The following is a 20372-nucleotide window of genomic DNA, read 5'->3' as shown; positions in this document are numbered from 1 at the left end:
TTTCACCAGCAAAGTAAAGAATATAAGAAAGAATATTCCTCTCCCATCCGCGACCTGGCTGTCTCATTGGTCTGTTCTTCAAAATTAGACTGTTTCCAACCCGTTACTCTACCCTCCCTTGTAAAACTGGTCACCACCATGAAACCTACCACCTGCCCCCTCGACACTGTCCCCTCTGCCCTTCTTAAGGATGTCATTACAATAGCCGATCTCAGCATCCCCGCCATCTTCAACAGTTCTCTGGCCACTGGCACTGTACCTACCTGCTTCAAGCATGAGGTGGTCCAGCCCCTCCTGAAAAAAACCTAACCTCGACCCCACCTTGCCAAGCAACTACAGACCCATTTCAAAACTGCCTTTCCTTTCAAAAGCCCTTGAAAAGGTAATTTTAAGTCAACTTATGCCTTACCTTCACCAAAAGACTATCTTGGAAACTTTCCAATCAGGTTTCAGGGCCCACCATAGCACAGAGTCCGCCTTGTTGAAGGTACATAATGACCACTGCTCACCGTTGACTCTGGCGACTGTGCAATCCTGCTCCTTCTCGACCTCAGCACAGCATTTGATACAGTCGACCACACCATCCTAATTGACCGTCTCCGGTACAGGGTTGGTATTGATGGCACTGCCCTGAGCTGGTTCATTTCCTACCTCAAAGGTAGGAGTTTCTCTACTAACATAGGCAACTGTTTCTCCTTCCCAGCTAGCCTCTGATGTGGGGTTCAACAAGGTTCTATCCTTGGCCCCATTCTCTTCTCCCTGTATATGCTCCCCTTCGGCCAAGTCATTGAAAGGCACGGCATTTCCTTCCATTGCTACGCAGACGATACTCAACTCTATCTCCCCCTGAAGCCCAAAAAACAATCAAATCTGCCTAACCTCACCCGCTGCCTCGAGGATAAAAAATGTTGGATGGCCCAGAACGTCCTGCAACTAAACGAGAGTAAGTCTGAGGTCATCCTTCTCGGCCTTTCGGACTCAATCAAAATGATAGCAGGCAGCCTTGGAAGCCCTACCCCATTACTCAAACCTCACGTCAAAAACCTTGGCGTGATATTTGACTCAGCGTTGAAATTTGACAAACAAGTCAATGCCGTGGTAAATGCTAGCTTCTTCCAGCTTCGGACGATAGCTAAAATAAAACAATTCCTCCAGTTTGATGACCTCGAAAAGATCATCCACACATTTATCTCCTCCTGCCTAGATTACTGCAGCTCCCTTAACACTGGCATCAGTCAATCTTCCCTGTCCCGCCTGCAACTAGTCCAAAATGCCGTAGCGAGACTCCTGACAGGCATCCGAAAAAGGGCCCAAATCACCCCGATTCTGTCCTCTCTACATTGGCTCCCTGTGCGGTTCCGAATAAATTTCAAGATCCTCCTTTATGTCTACAAAGCCCTTACCCTTAACGGGCTTGCCCCCATCTACATCAAAAGTCTGCTTACCCACCACACCACTTCCAGGTCCCTCAGATCGGCCGGCTTGGGGTTACTGAACGTCTAGGCATAAGCTCAGGAGCGACTAGCCTTTGCGGTTGCAGCTCCTAGATTGTGGAACAGCATCCTTCTTCCCATCAGAACAGCCCCTTCCATCGACTCCTAAATCGAGACTTAAAACTCATCTTTACTCTCAAGCCTTTCTTGACGTCCTCTGAGTGAGGGCTATATGTATGGATTTATGTATGTACTTAATCTATGAACCAATGTTGTATAACGTTAATACCTCCACCAATGTAAAGCACTTTTGCCAACGAGAGTTGTTTTTTAAATGTGCTATATAAATAAAAGTGACTTGACTTGACTTATCAAATGCTTTCTGAAAGTCCAAGTACACATCCACTAGCTCTTCCTTGTCCATTTTCCTAGTTACATCTTCAAAAAATTCTAGAAGATTAGTCGAGCATGATTTCCCCTTCGTAAATCCATGCTGACTCAAACTGATCCTGTTACTGCTATCTCATCTTTTAAAATTGACTCCAGCATCTTCCCACCACCGATGTCAGGCTAACTGGTCTATAATTCCCTTTTTTCTCTCTCCCGTCTGGGATAACATTAGCTACCCTCCAATCCACAGGAACTGATCCCGAGTATAGAACATTGGAAAATTATCACTAATGCATCCACGATTTCTAGAGCCACTTCCTTAAGTACCCTGGGATGCAGACCATCAGGCCCTGGGGATTTATCAGCCTTCAGTCCCATCAGTATATCCAACACCATTTCCAGCCTAATGTGGATTTCCTTCAAATCCACTGGCCACTACTATATCAAGAAGATTGTTTGTGTTCTCCTTAGCGTAGACAGATCCAAAGTACATCTTCAACTCATCTGGCATTTCCTTGTGCCCCGTAATAAATTCACTTTTTTCGGTCTTCTAGGGTCCATTTTTGGTCTTAACAATTTTTTTCCTCTTCACATACCTAAAGAAGCTTTTACTCTCCTGCTTTATAATCTTGGCTAGCTTACCTTCGTACCTCAACTTTTCTCCCCATATTGGCTTTTTAGTTATCTTCTGTTATTCTTTAGACATTACCCAATCCTCTTGCTTCCCGCTCATCTTTGCTACGTTGTACTTCTTCGCTTTAATTTTTATACTGTCCGCCATCAGACCTTGTCAGCCATGGTCGCCCCTTTCTCCCCTTGGAATCTTTCTTCCTCCTAGGAATGAACTGATCCTGCACCTTCTATATTATTTCCATAAACACCTGCCATTTTTGTTCCACTGTCATCCCGGCAAGTGTATCTTTCCAGTCAACTTTGGCCCGCTCCTCCCTCATGGCCCCATAGTCCCCTTTATTCAACTGCAACACTGACACCTCCAATCTACTCTTCTCCCTCTCCAATTGTAGATTAAATCTGACCATGTTATGGTCACTGCCTCCTAATGGCTCATTAACCTCGAGGTCCTTTATCAAATCTGGTTCATTACATAACACTAAATCCAGAATTGCCTTCTCCCTGGTAGGCTCCAATACAAGCTCTTCTAAGAATCCATCACAAAGGCACTATGCAAAGTCCCTTTCTTGGGGTCCAGTACGAACCTGATTTTCCCAGTCTACCTGCATGTTGAAATCTCCCATAACAACCACAGCATTTCTTTTACTACATGCCAATTTTAACTCCTGATTCAACTTGGGTCCTATGTCCGGGCTACTGTTTGGGGGCCTGTAGATTAATCCCATTAGGGTATTTTTACCCTTACAATTCCTTAATTCTATCCATACTGACTCCACATCACCTGTTTCAATGTCATCCCTTGCAAGGGACTGAATTTCATTCCTCACCAACTGGGTAACCCATCCCCTCTGCCCACCCACACGTGTAACCCTAGCAAACCTGCCTGCCAGAATGTCAGTCCCCCTCCAGATAAGTTGTGACCCGTCCCTTTTGTAAAGGTCACCCTAACCCCAGAAGAGATCCCAATCGTCTATATATCTAAATCCTTGCTCCCTGCTCCAGCCCCTCAGCCACACATTCAGATCCCCTATCTCCCTGTTCCTGTCCTCACTAGCACGAAGTACTGGAAGCAATCCAGAGATAACCACCCTAGAAGTCCAGCATTTCAGTCTTCTTCCCAACTCTCTGAACTCATGTTGCAGAACCTCCTTCCGCTTCTTCCCGATGACGTTTGTGCCTACGTGCAAAACTACTGCTGGCTGTTCATCTTCTCTCTCGAGGATGTTCTGAATTTGGCTCATGACATCATGAACCCTGGCATCAGGGAGGCAAAAGACCAACCTTGTATCTCGTCTGCCGCCATAGAATCTCCTGTCCGCTCCTCGGACAATGGAGTCATGCACCACTAGGGCTTTGCCCGACGTCGGTCTCGCCGGTCGAATCCCATTTCTAGGATTGGAGCCACATGTCCACCGCTCGGACTGGAAACGTCGTCTCCCCAGACTGTTCCCAAGAGGGCGTACATGATTTCTTTAGGCACAGTTCTTTAAATCAGGTAAATTAGGTAGGTTCTTTAAATCAGAGCATTGAGTATAGAGGCTGGGATGTAATGTTAAAATTGTACAAGGCATTGGTGAGACCAAATCTGGATTATGGTGTACAATTTTGGTCGCCCAATTATAGGAAGGATGTCAACAAAATAGAGAGAGTACAGAGGAGATTTACTAGAATGTTACCTGGGTTTCAACAACTAAGTTACAGAGATAGGTTGAATAAGTTAGGTCTTTATTCTCTGGAGTGTAGAAGGTTAAGGGGGGACTTGATAGAGTCTTTAAAATGATGAGAGGGATAGACAGAGTTGATGTGGACCAGCTTTTCCCTTTGAGAATAGGGAAGATTCAAACAAGAGGACATGACTTCAGAATTAAGGGACAGAAGTTTAGGGGTAACATGAGGGGGAACTTCTTTACTCAGAGAGTGGTAGCGGTGTGGAATGAGCTTCCAGTGGAAGTGGTGAAGGCAGGTTCGTTGGTATAATTTAAAAATAAATTGGATAGGCATATGGATGAGAAGGGAATGGAGGGTTATATTATGAGGCAGGCAGGTGGGACTAAGGGAAAACAGTTGTTCGGCACGGACTTATAGGGCCGAGATGGCCTGTTTCCGTGCTGTAATTGTTATATGGTTATATGGTTATACAGCCACCTGGATCTTCTGCACTCCACGATTTCCACCCTTTCTCTCTGTCATGCACCTTGGTTCTTCCCGTATCCTTGGCGTGACAACCTCACTGTAGGTCCTGCCCAGGAAACTCTAATTTTCCTGGATGGCACTGAGATCATCCAGCTGCTTCCCCAGTACCCCAACACGGTCCTTTAGGAGCTGAAGCTGGATGCACTTGCCACAGTTGTAGCAGCCCGAGGCTCCATCTGTGTCCCTGGGCTCCCATATTCTGCAAGCCTCACACGTGTCTCATCTGCCCGACATGTGTTCAACACACTCCGTCCTCTCAAGCTTTATGTGTAGCCTCCTCCCCTCAGCCTCCTCGGGCCAAAGACTCACATTTTATTCACCAAAGACCACACTTTACTCACAAGGCACTTTACTCACAAGGCCACTGCCCTAAGAGCCGTCCTGCTTATATTGACTGATAAATTGCCCAATTTACCAATTTACAAACCAAATTCCTCAGATTTAAACTGTTTTCCCCCTCTGACTCACTTCTAACTCTCCTCCCACCCGGGATAGAGCCAATCAGTGCTTTTTCCTGCTTCTCTTTGCTGCTGTTTCTTCAAAATTCACGATAGCTCTGAGCTAAGTCTGCCTGTGCTATGCCTCTCTTTTTAAACTGTTTCCCCCTCTGACTCCCTTCTAACTCTCCTCCCACTCGGGCTAGAGCCAATCAGTGCTTTTTCTTGATTCACTTTGTTTCTGCAAAATCCACGGGAGCTCTGAAAAAGGGTCAACATCATGCTCCAGAGAACACTATTGATAAGGCAAAATTGCGCACTATTACCTCCGGGCAGAGAAAGAAATCCAGTAACGTTATGCCTATTATTGGTACCGGAGCTGCGAGTAACATTAAAATGATCAAGATTAAGCTGGTGTGTGTTTTTGCCTCCAGGTTTTCACCGGACCTAGATGCCAATACATTATCTGTGTATCTAAATGAAAAACGTGGCCGTGAGGTTACCTGTCAAAAGATTGACACTGTACACAGTAGAAACTGTTCATTTAAAGTATCTGCGAATTGTACAATCCGGAGCTCTGGCCAGAAGGAATATTTATTCGGTGCTATTAGGAGCCGTGCTGGGTTGGAGTCATCGGTCAAGCACTGCGCCTTATGCAAAAATTGTTTGGCAGACAGGTAACAATGAGTAGTGATTAATGGGTCCCGTTCAGAATGGCAGGCAGTGACCAGTGGGGTACCGCAAGGTTCGGTGCTGGGACCACAGCTATTTACAATATATAGTAATGATTTGGATGAAGGGAATACACGTAACATTTGCAAATTTGTAGATGACACAAATCTAGGTGGCAGTGTGAACTGTGAGGAGGATGCTATGAGAATGCAGGCTGTTGGACAGGTTGGGTGAGTGGGCAAAGACATGGCAGATGCAGTTTAATGTGGATAAATGTGAGGTTATCCACTTTGGTAGCAAAAACAGGCCTCCTCCTGCAACTATTTTCTTTTTTTCTATGTTTCTATAGTCAGTGCTCTTAAAGCGAGCTAGATAGGGCTATTAAAGATGAATATTCCAGTGAAAGAAAATAAATAAATAAATAACTTTACTTTTGAACCAGAACTTTTCTTTAAAGCTGATACTATATGGACCGGTTATGAAGAGATTTGGATACTTATTCAGAATGAGTTGAGAGGTTGTTTAGAGCAGTGCTACCCAAAGTGGTGGTCCGCGGACCGGTACCGGTACGCGGACCATCAGTTGCTATTTGTATTATACATCAAATAGTGGGTACTACTATAGCGTGTGGGATGCAGACAAAATGGGAGGGTGTAAGGGCGAGGGGAGAATCTTGAATAAGTGAACACGGCATGTTTGCTGTTTCCCCGCCAAATTTCACCCCAATCTTCTCAAGCTTCTCTTTCTTGGGGGTTTGTGTGGGGAATTCCTCAGTTATTGAAGAATTTATGCTTCAAGACAAATTCTTAGGAAACGGAGTTGCCTCCACGAACAAATAAAAAAAAGAGAGAATATATTATTTCATTTCTCCTAACGTTTAAAGATGTTACACCCACCCCAACAACCGTACAACGGATCACCCGTGACCCGCAGCAAGGATTATAATATTAGAGAAGGATGGCCCACTCCAATTGGCGAACTTGCTCCCGCCGCGACGGTGGCGCCTGTAGCGGTCGACAAGTATCACTAATACAAATCTCATTAGATTTGTTAATAATAGGAAACTCCAATGCATCACTATTAATATAAAATAAACTAAAAAAAATGGTTTGATATTAACAAATCTAATGAGAGTTGTAATAGTGATACGTGTCGACCGCTAGAGGCGGTACCGTCGGCCCGGGAGCAAATATATAACAGAGTGGGCCATCCTTCTCTAATATTATAATAATTTCCTGCAGTCATCATCAAGAAGTTGAACAGAGAGTATCATACGGATGACAGCGCGTTTGTCCTTTGAGGCCCTGTCACAATCCACTGATCTGAGAATGTAAGTACGAATAATTCTTTACTTTCCCATTTTTATCCTGTTTGTAATTCATTTTAAATTTCATATTAGCTTCTTATCCTAACATTACTTACCCTATTAATCAATGTTCCTCTCACACATACTTTTCAATAAAAGAATTCCCACTGAATTTATTCGGCTTTCATCCTAATATCATAAATTAAGTATATAGGCCTACCTGGGGTTATGAAATTTATATTAATTCTTTGGTAAATGTCCAGTTTATCTCAAACATCGATATTGGTGAGGAAAAAATAGTTTTCCACTAGTTTTGTGTTTTTCCATTGATTTGACCATGAATTATACCGCAAATGACCTAACCTAGTCTAGAATTAACCTATAGGCCTAACTAAGCTTCAGTAGCACGAACTGTAGGGCTCTGTTTAACATTAAAAATATAGTTTGTATTGTTTTTTGTGCATTACAAAACCCTAACTAACTTACCTAAGCTCTTGGCTGGGGAGCTCTGCCCCCAAGCTCCCCTGTATAGCACCCTAATTTATCTAAATTATCCCTTAATTTACAGATGGCAAAGCGAGGCCCTATGGACTTATTTATCAAGCCAAGACATCCTGTTGCTGAACACGCAAGTAATTTGGAATCAGATGACGGTGATGATACCGAAGTATTACAGGAAAAAGGAACTCGTATAGCTTTAGGTAAATATGACTCCTCGTACATTCAACTTGGCTTTGTAGCCACGATTGATGGGGGAGTACAAAAACCACAGTGTGTTGTTTGTGGAGATGTGTTGGCTAATGACTCAAGGAAGCCATCAAATCTCAAGAGACATTTAAATACAAGACACAAAGAAATGAGTTCAAAGCCAAAAGAGTTATTTGAAAGAAAGCATGTTGATTTAAAAGGCCGTCAGAAAAAGATCTTTGAAGTGTCACACATAAATACTTGTGCTTTGCGGGCTTCTTATAAAGTAGCACTTCGAGTTGCTAAGGCTAAGAAGCCATACACAATCGGTGAGACGCTAGTGATAGGCTGTATTAAAGATGTCTGCATGGAAATGCTGGGTGAGCCAGCGGCAAAGAAAGTGGCTCAGGTGCCACTTTCAAATAACACTCTATTTCGACGAATTCACGATCTGGCTCACGATATGGAAGATCAGGTCATAGAACAGATTAAATTAGCAAAATATTTTGCTTTGCAGCTTCATTAATGTACAGACGTTGCTAATCAGGCAATTCTGATGGTATATGTACGTTTTGAACATGGAGGTGATTTGAAGGAAGAGTTTTTTTTCTCTGCTTCACTACCAACAAAAACAACTAGTTCTGAATTGTTTAAGACTGTGAGTGACTACAAATGTGGATTGGATTTTAAGTTTTGTGTAGGCGTTTGTTCTGATGGCGCTGCCGCCATGATAGGACGGCAGTCAGGAGTGGTTACCCAAATTAAGGCGCTTGCCCCAGAATGCAAGTCGATGCAGTGCTTCCTTCACCGAGAAAGTCTTGCAACAAAAAAAATGTCAACAGAACTATACAGTGTGCTCAGCGAGGTTGTAAAAATTGTAAACCATGTAAAGGTGAATGCTTTAAATTCGAGACTATTCACTGCATTATGTGATAATATGGGAGCTGATCATAAACAGCTTTTATTGCATGTTGAGGTACGTTGGTAATCGAGGGGAAAAGTCCTGTCAAGAGTATTTGAGCTACGAAACGAGCTTGTCGAGTTTCTTCAGGCCAAAAAAACAAATTGGTCACAATTGTTCCAAGATGTGGATTGGCTAGTGAAGCTGGCTTATTTGGCTGATATCTTTGCCATCATTAATGATCTCAACACCTCCATGCAGGGAAGCATGGCTTGGTGTTTTACAATGGCAGACAAGATTGATGGGCAGAAACGAAAACTAGAAGCATGGAAGAGTCGAGTGTCAAGAGATTGTTATGACATGTTTCACCAATTAGCGACAATCATCGCTGATGCAGGCGAAGATTTAAATATTACATCTCTACGAAATGTCATCAGAGAACACTTGACGAATCTGGCAGACAGTTTTCAGTTATACTTTCCAGCAGAAGAAGATCCACGGAAAGGGAATGGATGGATCCGAAATCCATTTATTCCATTGAAACACGACTTAAGTGTCATTATGGAAGATAAATTGTTGGAGTTGGCTGCTGACGAAGAATTGAAGATGAGTTTCGACACTACAACATCACTTGGTTCCTTTTTAATAAAAATAAAAGCAGAATATCCTGAGCTTAGTGAAATTGCTCTGAAAACCCTTCTCCCATTTCCTTCAACTTACCTCTGCGAGACTGGCTTCTCAACCATGAGTGTCTTTAAAACAAAGTACAGGAATACTATGGATATTCATTATCCATTGCGCATGGCACTGTCCTCAATTGAACCTCGACTGGATAAGCTGACAAAGAAGAAGCAGGCTCACCTTTCCCATTAGTAAAGAGTATTGTTTTAACATGGCTATTATTGTGGTAATAAAATAATTAGTTTCATTTTTTAGTATTACGATATATTTTCAATTGTTCTGTCTACAATTGAACGTTACCTATTCCTTTCAATCTTTGTGTTAACATCTTCATTCATTGCGGTTTAAAATAACTACAAATTTTGTATATTCTCTAAAATTAACCTACTGTAATTTATTCATTATATATTTTTTATTACTTATATATTATGTGGTAAAATATCTTTGTTAGAAGACTGCTGGTTTAATTTTTTTTTAATATTGTAATATTGTATTATTTGTTTACAAACTTTAATATGAGATAAAAACTAATTATCAACTTTTCTTATATTCATTATATATATTGTTTCCTGTATAAATTACATGGTTTGTGCATTTGTGTGTGGTCTTACTCTTGAAATGGAGGAAGCCCAGGCTTGAAAGTTCTGCATGGGGATGTAAAACAAGTTAAAATAGTTTGCAACTGGGAGATCCAGTAGGTCTTGGCGGACCAAGCGCAAGTGTGGTCACCGAGTCCATGCTCGTAGAGCAGATGGTTGTACAGTACAAGGAATAAAACGTGCTGAGATGCCGACTAAACAGCTCTACACCGGTCTTAATTAATCCTTGGATCTTTGATGGTATTGTCTCAATCATCTATGGTAAAATGAGTTACCTTTCAGGACAAGTCTAATGTTATATGAATGGACGATACAGTAGAACTTATCTTCCACAGCACCAGACACGACAATTGTTGTAATCTTCGGCCAGTGATATTGCACCCAGCGATCTGTTCCAATGTGAAATCCAAAGACCTGGAATAAAATTAGAATTGCCACCTAAATTAAGAAATAACAATTTCCTGCAATTATACAGAATTATCTGTTCTCAGACCCTGAAGAATATTAAGGGCTGTTGGTGGACAGATTTAGCCTGCAGATGATGTTGGTGGTACTTTTTGTTGGAATACTGAATGCTAGAGATGCTGCCTCACAGCATCAGATTCTTGGGCACCAGCACCCACCACTCCCTGCATAAAAAACATGTCCCACACATCTCCTTTAAACTTGCCTCAAACTCAAAACTATGCCCATACCCTGCTTCGTCGAGCAATTTCTGTTCCAGGCCTATCTCTGCTGCATTGACAACTGCATCGGGTCTACCACCTGCACCCATGCAGAATGCACAGCCTTCATGATGTTTGCTACTAAATGCATTCGGCACTCAAATTCACTTGGAGCATCTCTGATATCTCCCTTTCGTTTCTTGATCTCACTAGTCGATAGACTATTGACTGACATAGACACATAGAAAATACTAGACTAAGCGGGACCCGTTAGGTCCCATGTTCACACGGGAGGGCTGATCCCCCGACGCAATGTTCCGCCTCTCCACCAATTCCAATATTGGTGGCCAGAGGGGGGGTGGGGGGTTTTCTGGATCGCTGGTATGGGTGTTGTTAGCTGCAGGGACTACTGGTCTCCAGAGGGCTAGTATGGACATTGTGGGCCAAATGGATTCTTGGGGTGGCAGTTCAGTCCCTCAAGCGTGATCTGCTGGCAGCTCATTCACGGCTGGTGGGCTGGCGGTTGACTCACAGCTATTCCTTGAAATTCTATTTCAAGCAGAGTGCAAGGCCACCAAATTCAAATCCATTTTCCTACCATTTCAAGCAGGGTGCAAGCCCACCGAATTCGTGCAGTTTCTTATCTCTGCAAGCAGGGTGCAAAGCCACCAAATTCAAGTGCAGTTTCATACCATTTCAAGGAGGGTGCAAGGCCGCCAAATTCAAATGCAGTTTCATACCATTTCATGCAGGGTGCAACGACACCACATTCAAATGCAGTTTCATACTATTTCAAGCAGGGTGAATCCACCATAAAAACCACCATAAAACAACACAAAACATCACACTCACAGTTCAGTAGACATTCAGTGTGTTCAGTTGATTCACAGCTCAGACAGAGTCGTGATCACTCCCTCCCCCATCATGAAGACATTGAGCCACACACACACTTCCGGGTTTTATAATCCCTCCCCCTCCCACCGGAAAAGGTGTGGCCTTCATGGCGTGATTGACAGAAGAGAGATTTTCAACATTTTTTAAACACTAATCACACTTTTGTTTTTAATTGATGGGAAGAATCCTCCGCACCTGAAGAGCAGGGGGGGGGGGGGGGGCTGAGAAAGATGGCCAAAAATCACAGCCGTAAGTGGTAGCGTTTTATCTAAAATCAATATAGTGCAAACAGGAAGTTGTCAAGTTGAGACAAACAACCATCTGCAGTGCCTTTTCACTTCAACCCAAAACCAGCAAGCAACCCTTCTTAGTGCCTTTTCACTTCAACCCAAACCCCCCAAACAACCATTTGCATGCAGTGTCTTTTTACTTCAACCCAAACCCCCTAAACAACCATTTGCATGCAGTGTCTTTTTACTTCAACCCAAACCCCACAAACAACCATTTGCATGCAGTGTCTTTTTACTTCAACCCAAACCCCCCAAACAACCATTTGCATGCAGTGTATTTTTACTTCAACCCAAACCCCCCAAACAATATTAATGATCTGGATGAGGGAATTGAAGGCAATATCTCCACGTTTGCGGATGACACTAAGCTGGGGGGCAGTGTTAGCTGTGAGGAGGATGCTAGGAGACTGCAGGGTGACTTGGATAGGCTGGGTGAGTGGGCAAATGTTTGGCAGATGCAGTATAATGTGGATAAATGTGAGGTTATCCATTTTGGTGGCAAAAACAGGAAAGCAGACTATTATCTAAATGGTGGCCGATTGGGAAAGGGGGAGATGCAGCGAGACCTGGGTGTCATGGTACACCAGTCATTGAAGGTAGGCATGCAGGTGCAGCAGGCAGTAAAGAAAGCGAATGGTATGTTAGCTTTCATTGCAAAAGGATTTGAGTATAGGAGCAGAGAGGTTCTACTGCAGTTGTACAGGGTCTTGGTGAGACAACACCTGGAGTATTGCGTACAGTTTTGGTCTCCAAATCTGAGGAAGGACATTATTGCCATAGAGGGAGTGCAGAGACGGTTCACCAGACTGATTCCTGGGATGTCAGGACTGTCTTATGAAGAAAGACTGGATAGACTTGGTTTATACTCTCTAGAATTTAGAAGATTGAGAGGGGATCTTATAGAAACTTACAAAATTCTTAAGGGGTTGGACAGGCTAGATGCAGGAAGATTGTTCCCGATGTTAGGGAAGTCCAGGACAAGGGGTCACAGCTTAAGGATAAAGGGGAAATCCTTTAAAACCGAGATGAGAAGAACTTTTTTCACACAGAGAGTGGTGAATCTCTGGAATTCTCTGCCACAGAGGGTAGTTGAGGCCAGTTCATTGGCTATATTTAAGAGGGAGTTAGATGTGGCCCTTGTGGCTAAGGGGATCAGGGGGTATGGAGAGAAGGCAGGTACGGGATACTGAGTTGGATGATCAGCCATGATCATATTGAATGGTGGTGCAGGCTCGAAGGGCCGAATGGCCTACTCCTGCACCTAATTTCTATGTTTCTATGTTTCTATGTAACAACCATTTACATGCAGTGCCTTTTTACTTCAAACCAACCATATTTTCATTTTCAAACCACATTAAGGGCACTCCCAGTTGCGTAGACACGTGTTCAGTGTTATTCAGAGCTCAGAGAGACGTTACCCTCTAGCTTCCTCCATCTTGCAAGACTGAGTGAGGCACACCACTTCCGGGTTTTATAGTCTCTCCCCCCTTCCACCAGCAGGGGCAGCAGAAAGAATGGCAATTTGTTAATAAACATTAATATCTCTGATTTTGCATCAATGGGAAAAATCCTCCAGTCCAGGCAGGTGGAGGGGGTCTCTGAGCGAGGTGGCCAAAAATGACGGCCGTAGGTGGCAGCGTTCTCTAGGAAATCAAAGCACATCGAGCCAAAAGCAGTCAAGATCTTACTTTTAGATAGATAGATAGATAGATAGATAGATAGATAGATAGATAGATAGATAGATAGATAGATACTTTTTGGTGCATGTGACAATAAATGTAAGCATTTTAGAGCCTATAGAGACACTTTTTGCAAGCATTTTAGAACCAATAGAGACACTTTTTGCAAGCATTTTAGAACCAAAAGACACTATTGGCAAGCATATTAGAACCAGTAGACACATTTTGCAACCATTTTAGAACCAATAGATACTTTTTGCAAGCTTTAGAACCAATAGACACTTTTTGCATTTTATAAACCAGTAGACACCTTTTGCAACCATTTTACAACCAATAGACACCTTTTGCAACCTTTTTACGACCAATAGGGACACTTTTTGCAAGCATTTTGGAACCAATAGAGACACTTTTTGCAACTATTTTAGAACCAATAAAGACACTTTTTGCAACCATTTTAGAACCAATAGAGACACTTTTTGCAACCATTTTAGAACAAATAGAGACACTTTTTGGAAGTATTTTAGAACCAAAAGACACTTTTTGCTAGAATTTTAGAACCAATAGACACTGTTTGCAAGCATTTTAGAACCACATTAAGGACACTCACAGTTGAGTAGACATGTGTTCAGTGTTATTCACTGTTCAGAGAGATGTGACCCTCTGGCTTCCTCCATTAGACTGAGTGATGCTCACCATTTCCGGGTTTTATAGTCACTTCCCCCTCCCGCCAGCAGGTGCAGCAGAGAGAATGGTGATTTAAAAAAAAACATTAATATCTCTCTGATTTTTCATCGATATGAAAAATCCTCTATTCCCGGGAAGCGGAGGGTGGCTCTGAGCGAGGTGGTCCAAAATGACAGCCATAGGTGGCGGCGTTCTCTCTGAAATCACAGCACAGCGAGCCAAAAGCGGTCAAGGTCAGACTTTTAGTAATAAAGATGTGCATGAATAGGCCACTTGGCCCTTCGAGCCAGCACCACCTTTCAATATGATTATGGCTGATCATTCTAAATCAGTACCCCGTTCCTGCTTTCTCCCCAGGTACTTTTCCCTGCAACCGCTGGAGATGCAACACCTGTCCCTATACTTGCTCCCTCAACTCCATCCAAGGACCCCAACATTCTTTTCAGGTGAGGCAGAGGTTCACTTGCACCTCCTGCAACCTCATCTGCAGTGCCCACTGTTCCAGGTGAGACCAAACGCAGACTCGGCTAACGTTTCACTGAACACCTCCGCTCAGCCTGTCTAAACCTATTTGATCTCCTGTTGCTCAACACTTTAACTCCCTCTCCCATTCCCACATTGACCTTTCCGTCCTTGGCCTCCTCCATTGTCAAAGTGAGGCCCAGTGCAAATTGGAGGAAGAGTACCTCATATTTTGCTTCAGCAGCTTACACCCCAGTGGTATGAATATTGACTTCTCTAACTTCATGTAATCCTTGCTTTGCCTCTCTCTCCATCCCTCCAGTCTGACTGCCCCTGATTACATTTTATCTGTTTGCTTTGTTGTTACCTTCTCCTAGCTAACAATGATCTATCCTACATTTTCCTTCTTGTCCACCCCTTTTGATGTCTAATTCTCACACCTTACACTTCCTTATCTTTGTATCTCAGAGATACAGAGGTTGATGAAGGGCCTCGACCCAAAATGTCACCATTCCTTCTCTCCAGAGATGCTGCCTGTCCCTCTGAGTTACTCCAGCAATTTGTGTCTATCTTTGGTTTAAACCAGCATCTGCAGTTCCTTCCTACACATTGTGCATTCTAATTCTGATAAGAGTGTTGTGTTGCCTCAGAGATTTGTGAATCTTTAGAATGTTTTATTGCAGAGAGTTCAGATCGCTCACTAAACTAGATTATCCAGGATCGGAACGAAAAGCAGAACAGTCTCTAGGAGTCAAAAGTCCACCTGCTTTTCCTCCCATTGCCCTTTCAAGTTTACATTTATTGTCACATGCATCAATTAGTACAGTGAGATTTGAGTCACCATACAAATAAAAAAGAACACAATACACGATAGACTTTAACATAAACATCACCACACAGTAGAACCAATGTTTCCCACTGTGAGGGAATGCAATAAAGTTCAAACAATTTCCTCTTTGTTCACCCGCGTTCAGGGCCTTTGAGCCCTCCGCACACGATGCTACGGGTGGTCCGATGTTCAGGCCCTCTTGCTGGGATGATCAGAACTCCGATGTCGGAATGGAAGAACATTCTCAGCGGCTTGGAGGTCCGAATCGGCCGTTTCTTACCAGAGACCGAGCTGGGCGGAGATTGAACACTGGCGGCCCTCGTCAAAGGGATCACCAGGACACCGAAATGTTGAAGTCAGCGCCTCCCGCAGCTAGAAGCTCCACAACCACAGCTCCACATTGTTAAACAGCAGTCCCAACACTCCTGAGCTTTAATAAGCAATCCCCAGTAAGGCATCGTCTGACGCGCGATTGTAAATCAGTGCTGCACCGCCGCTGAAGCTCTGGTCGGTCTCTGGCAAGAAACGCCCCATCAATCTTGATGGTAGGCAACAAGGGGGGGGGGGGGGGGGGGGGGGATGCAAGGAGAATAGTCGCATCCTCGCCAGGAAATGACTGAGAAACGGTTTCCCCCTTACCCTCCCCCTCATAAAAAATACTAAGAAACCTCCAAAAACATACTTTTTAAACGGGATAAAAATAACAAAAAGATGAAAAAACAGACAGACTGTAGGCAGAGGCTGCCATCATACGGTGTCCCTGGTGGTTATGACCAGGAGCGCCGTTGCCCATGTTATGTTCTGGTGTCCACATAAAATAGAACATAGAACAGCACAAGAACAGACCACACACGATGTCCGTAACGAACATGACCCCAAGTTAATCTATCAATTTCCCATCAAATCTTTCCCCTCTCAACTTGAATCTACGCCCTCTGGTTCTTTATTCCCCAACCCTGGGCGACATCCTCATAAATCCTCGCTCCACTTTCCAGCTGAAGAGATAAAAGGCTACGCAGTGCTTTCCGCCTCATCACTCACCTCAACTTGGACGCGATGGCTTGAAGAGATGGGTTTGCACAGAGTTTGATTCTTACACTTACAAACATCCCTGTCCGTGACTATGTTTTGCATCCACAGTGTGTTTATGACCAAAGTCAGCACTGATTCCAGTCTCCATCTCATCCTCTCTGTCTGACTCTGCCAGACCTGCTGCAACCAGTGTTTTATGTATGGTAATCCACTGAGAATGAAACCTCCGATTCCTTTCTATATCTCTCTCTCTGCAAGTGGCAACAATGGAATAATGACATCAATTTCATGCAATCAAATGTAACTTTGCAGGAACAGTGATTTCCTCTCCTCTCCTGCAGCCTTGAACAACAGTCAGCACTGACTCCCCCTTTCACATGACAAATATTCAACTCCAAGACACTAATCCCCTTCTCTCACAGACTCGGACAAAGTTTGTCCCTCAACGTGGATTTGATTTTCACCCTCCTCCACCATTTACACCTCTCCACACGAACTGAGGCAATAATAATTATCGATGACCAATAAGTATCTGATGTGGATTGGTTAAAATATACCAATCATGTTAATCCCTTGATCATGTATCTGTACACAGTGGATTGCTTGATGGTAATCGTGTGTTGGCTTTCTGCTGACTGGTTAACACGCAACAAATGCTTTTCACTGTACCTTGACACACATGACAATTATATGAACTCTAAACAGTACAAATTATATTTTTTCAAGTTAGCCAGCAAGCTTTATATCTGTGCTTTCAACTACTTACGACTTAGGTATTTAAGTGGAAATAAAGTAGCAGTACTTTTTACAGCTTACTATTACACACATATTTAAGGTTGTAGAAAGGAGCTGGAGATGCTGGTTTAAACCGAAGATAGATACAAAATTCTGGAAGTGGTGGTGCAGCCAAGCAGCTGCGGTTCGCCTACAGTCTGTCTGTCTTTTCCTTTTTTTTGTTTTCTTTTGTCTTGTTAGATGTATGTTTTCTTTTATTTTTAGTTGTGTATGTGTGGGGGTTGGTGGAAACTTGTTTTAACTTCTTCCTTCAACGGGGATGCAACCTTTTCTTTGTCATATCCCCGTCTCCGTCTCAGTCTGCACTGAGGCCTAATATCGTGAAGCTGGCAGCCTCCAACTGGAACCAACCTTGAGGCTCCGGTGGCAGAGCCTGTGGACTCACCATTGCGAAGCTGGTCAACTTTGGAGGCTGTGGTGGTGCTGTGGCTGCGAACCGACTTCGGAGCCTCGGAGACTTCTGCTGCGGGCCCAGTGGACGACAACATCGGGAGCTCGCAGGTCCAAGGTTGGTGACCAATTCTCCGAAGCTCTCAACAACAGTTTCGTCCACTGGACTGGAGGGTGGGAACTTCGTCAGCCCCAGGCTGCGGAGTTTGAATCGACCCATTCGCGGAGCTTGGATTCGGCCGCGTGACTTACCATCACCCGGCTAGTTGATGTAACGGCAGATTTTCAAATTTTTTATGTAATTAGCACCATAGCCGCTATTTGGATGATAATGGTTGAAGGGGGTGTCTTCTAAATGCACGTGTGCTCTCACAGAGACCTTCAAAGCTTCTTCTCAGATATAGAATCAAAACACAGTCCTTTGATGAATAAATATTTTATTGTTGATAGAAAACAGTAAGATACATCCAAGCTTCTTCCGACTCATTACTACAATCTTCTTCGAACTCCAGCTTATTATTTTAGACATTAGTAAACTCCTCGTGTCTCCATAACACTGGCAAGATCTGACATGATTGCCTTTAGATCTCCCATGGACCGCACATGACCCGCATGATCTCACGACTGCCTGCGATGGATGGTGACACCGGGAGCTCGCGGGTCCCCGGTGGGAGACTGCTTTGCGGGGCACCGGCAACGGCGACTTCTCCCGCTCAAATTACGGGGTTGAGAGTGACCTGGAGCAGTGCATTACATCGCCCGGCACGGCTTTAAATGGCCGTGGGGCTTGCTAGAGCCCTCCGGGGCCTCCAACATCGGGACCCAGAGCATGGCCATACATCGCCCGGCGCGGCTTTATGTGGCCGTGGGACTTGCTAGCGCCCGCCGGGGACTTTGACTTTGGGAGAGGAATGGAGAGCAGGGGAGAAACAAGACTTTGCCTGCCATCACACTGTGATGGATGTTTGTGTAAATTGTGTTGGTGTGTGTCTTGGTTCTTTTCTTGTATGGCTGCAGAAACCAAATTTCGTTTGAACCTCATGTGAGGTTCAAATGACAAATAAATGGTATTGTATTGTATTGTACATGGTAGAAGGGTTAACCTTCACCATGGTCTCTCCAAACTAATCTAAAAAACTAGACTTCTGCGCAAGCATCTAAGCTCCAAACATGCCCAAAACCACGTCATAAACCCCACCCACAATATAACGGGCAGTCTAAAATTTAAAGGCACATGCCATCATCAATGACATGCAAAACAGGCCAGATGGCCACTACATACCGGCCCCTAATTGTTCCGAGTATATAATGAGGCAATTACTAATAAACATTTAAAAAGTGGCTATTAAGGCTTGATATACATAAAAAGCAAAAGGTCAGGGAATAAAGCCTTGTGGCTCCTCATCGGGAAATTGAACCCTGGTCTACTGCGTGACAGGCGGGGATACTAATCCACTATACTAACGAGGAAAAAATAGCATGCACTATATGTCTGCGATCAGAATTCTTCTTCAACTCTTCCATCTTCACTTTCACCTTCTAGAAGCAACGGTTATTAATCTTATTACAACAGTGGTTTAATTCAAAGTCGTATCGTGCATACCAATCCCTTAAAATCTGGCATGCTACCCAGTATATAGTCCAAAACTTCATAGTCCAATGCTTTGATAGGATGAAACGTCTTCCTCCATGTCCAATCAAATCATGAATGTGTTGTTGGAGTATGAAAATCCTTCAAAAGAATAACAGGATCTTTAACAATAAAGTTCACCGTTAAGTTTGTTTTAATGTCCGAATCTTTAGCAGTGATTTCAAATCCCAGCTCAAGCTTTGGCTACTCTCTGTCTAGCTTGCAGAGAGATTTTAGTTCATCGATCCATTTCTTCTCGCTTAAGAAACGGTTCACTGTCAGTTCTCTGGAAACTTCATTCCGATAAGTAGATCAATACCAGAATTTATTTCAGATATCTTGACATCCTTCAGGTAAGGCCATTGTTTTAATTCTTCATGTCTTGGTATATTTTGACGACCAACAGGCATAATTCCATGCGTAAACAATCTTCTGTTCATCACCAAAACGTTATTTTAGTAATCTTCTCATCTTTTTATAGCCATGGTTGCCTGGCTCCATCCGACAACTTTCTACAAGTACCTTCACACTTCCACTTGTATACTTCACCAGAAATCGTGAGCGCTCTTTTTCATCCTTAACTTTCGACTCTAACCTCTAGTGCCAACGAAAGTTTCATACTGCAAAGGATCTCCACCATTCTTTTAGCCCTCGTCCCTCCCTCTCTAGGGAGTAATGACTATTGGGCCCAACATCGAAAGCCTGGATCGCCCCAACGCAGAGGGAGAACAAGCAAGGAAGAGATAAGACTTTAACACTTTTTGCCTTCCATCACAGTGACGAGGTGACTGGAGATTCACTATGATGGATGTTTGTGTTAAACTGTGTTCATTGTGTGTTCTGTTACTATATTTTCTGTCATGACTGCAAGGTACGCAATTTCGTTCAAACTAAAAGTTTGAACAAAATTCAAGGAGAGGAGGGTGGGAGTAGAAGGGGAGAGGGGGGAAAGGGGGGGCCCTCCCACTCTGCTTCCCCTCCCTCTCTGCTCCCCTCCCTTCCTCTCTGACCCACCCTTCCTCTCTGCACTTCCCTCTCTCTCTATCTCCACCCTCCCTCTCTGCCCCCCTCCCTCTCTAGGGAGTGATGA

General features: G+C 43.7%; 1 protein-coding gene across 1 annotated transcript in view; it reads right to left on the bottom strand.

Moving 5' to 3' along the window:
- LOC129700681 (di-N-acetylchitobiase-like) overlaps positions 1–18986 on the bottom strand; it is a 43515-nt gene extending 24529 nt beyond the window's left edge. Inside the window, exons 1-2 of the mRNA XM_055641263.1 lie at positions 16477–18986; positions 10208–10346 (exon numbers count right to left, since the gene is read on the bottom strand). Coding sequence (XP_055497238.1) covers positions 10208–10346; positions 16477–16620 — 283 coding nt within the window. The 5' untranslated portion in view covers positions 16621–18986. The remainder of the gene's footprint in view (positions 1–10207; positions 10347–16476) is intronic.
- Between the last annotated feature and the right edge of the window lie 1386 nt (positions 18987–20372).

The sequence above is a fragment of the Leucoraja erinacea genome, chromosome 10 (genome assembly GCF_028641065.1).
Source record: "Leucoraja erinacea ecotype New England chromosome 10, Leri_hhj_1, whole genome shotgun sequence".
NCBI classification, from domain to species: Eukaryota; Metazoa; Chordata; class Chondrichthyes; order Rajiformes; family Rajidae; genus Leucoraja; species Leucoraja erinaceus.
Note: the sequence above shows the minus strand (reverse complement) of the source record. Positions and strands in the feature narration are given on the sequence as shown.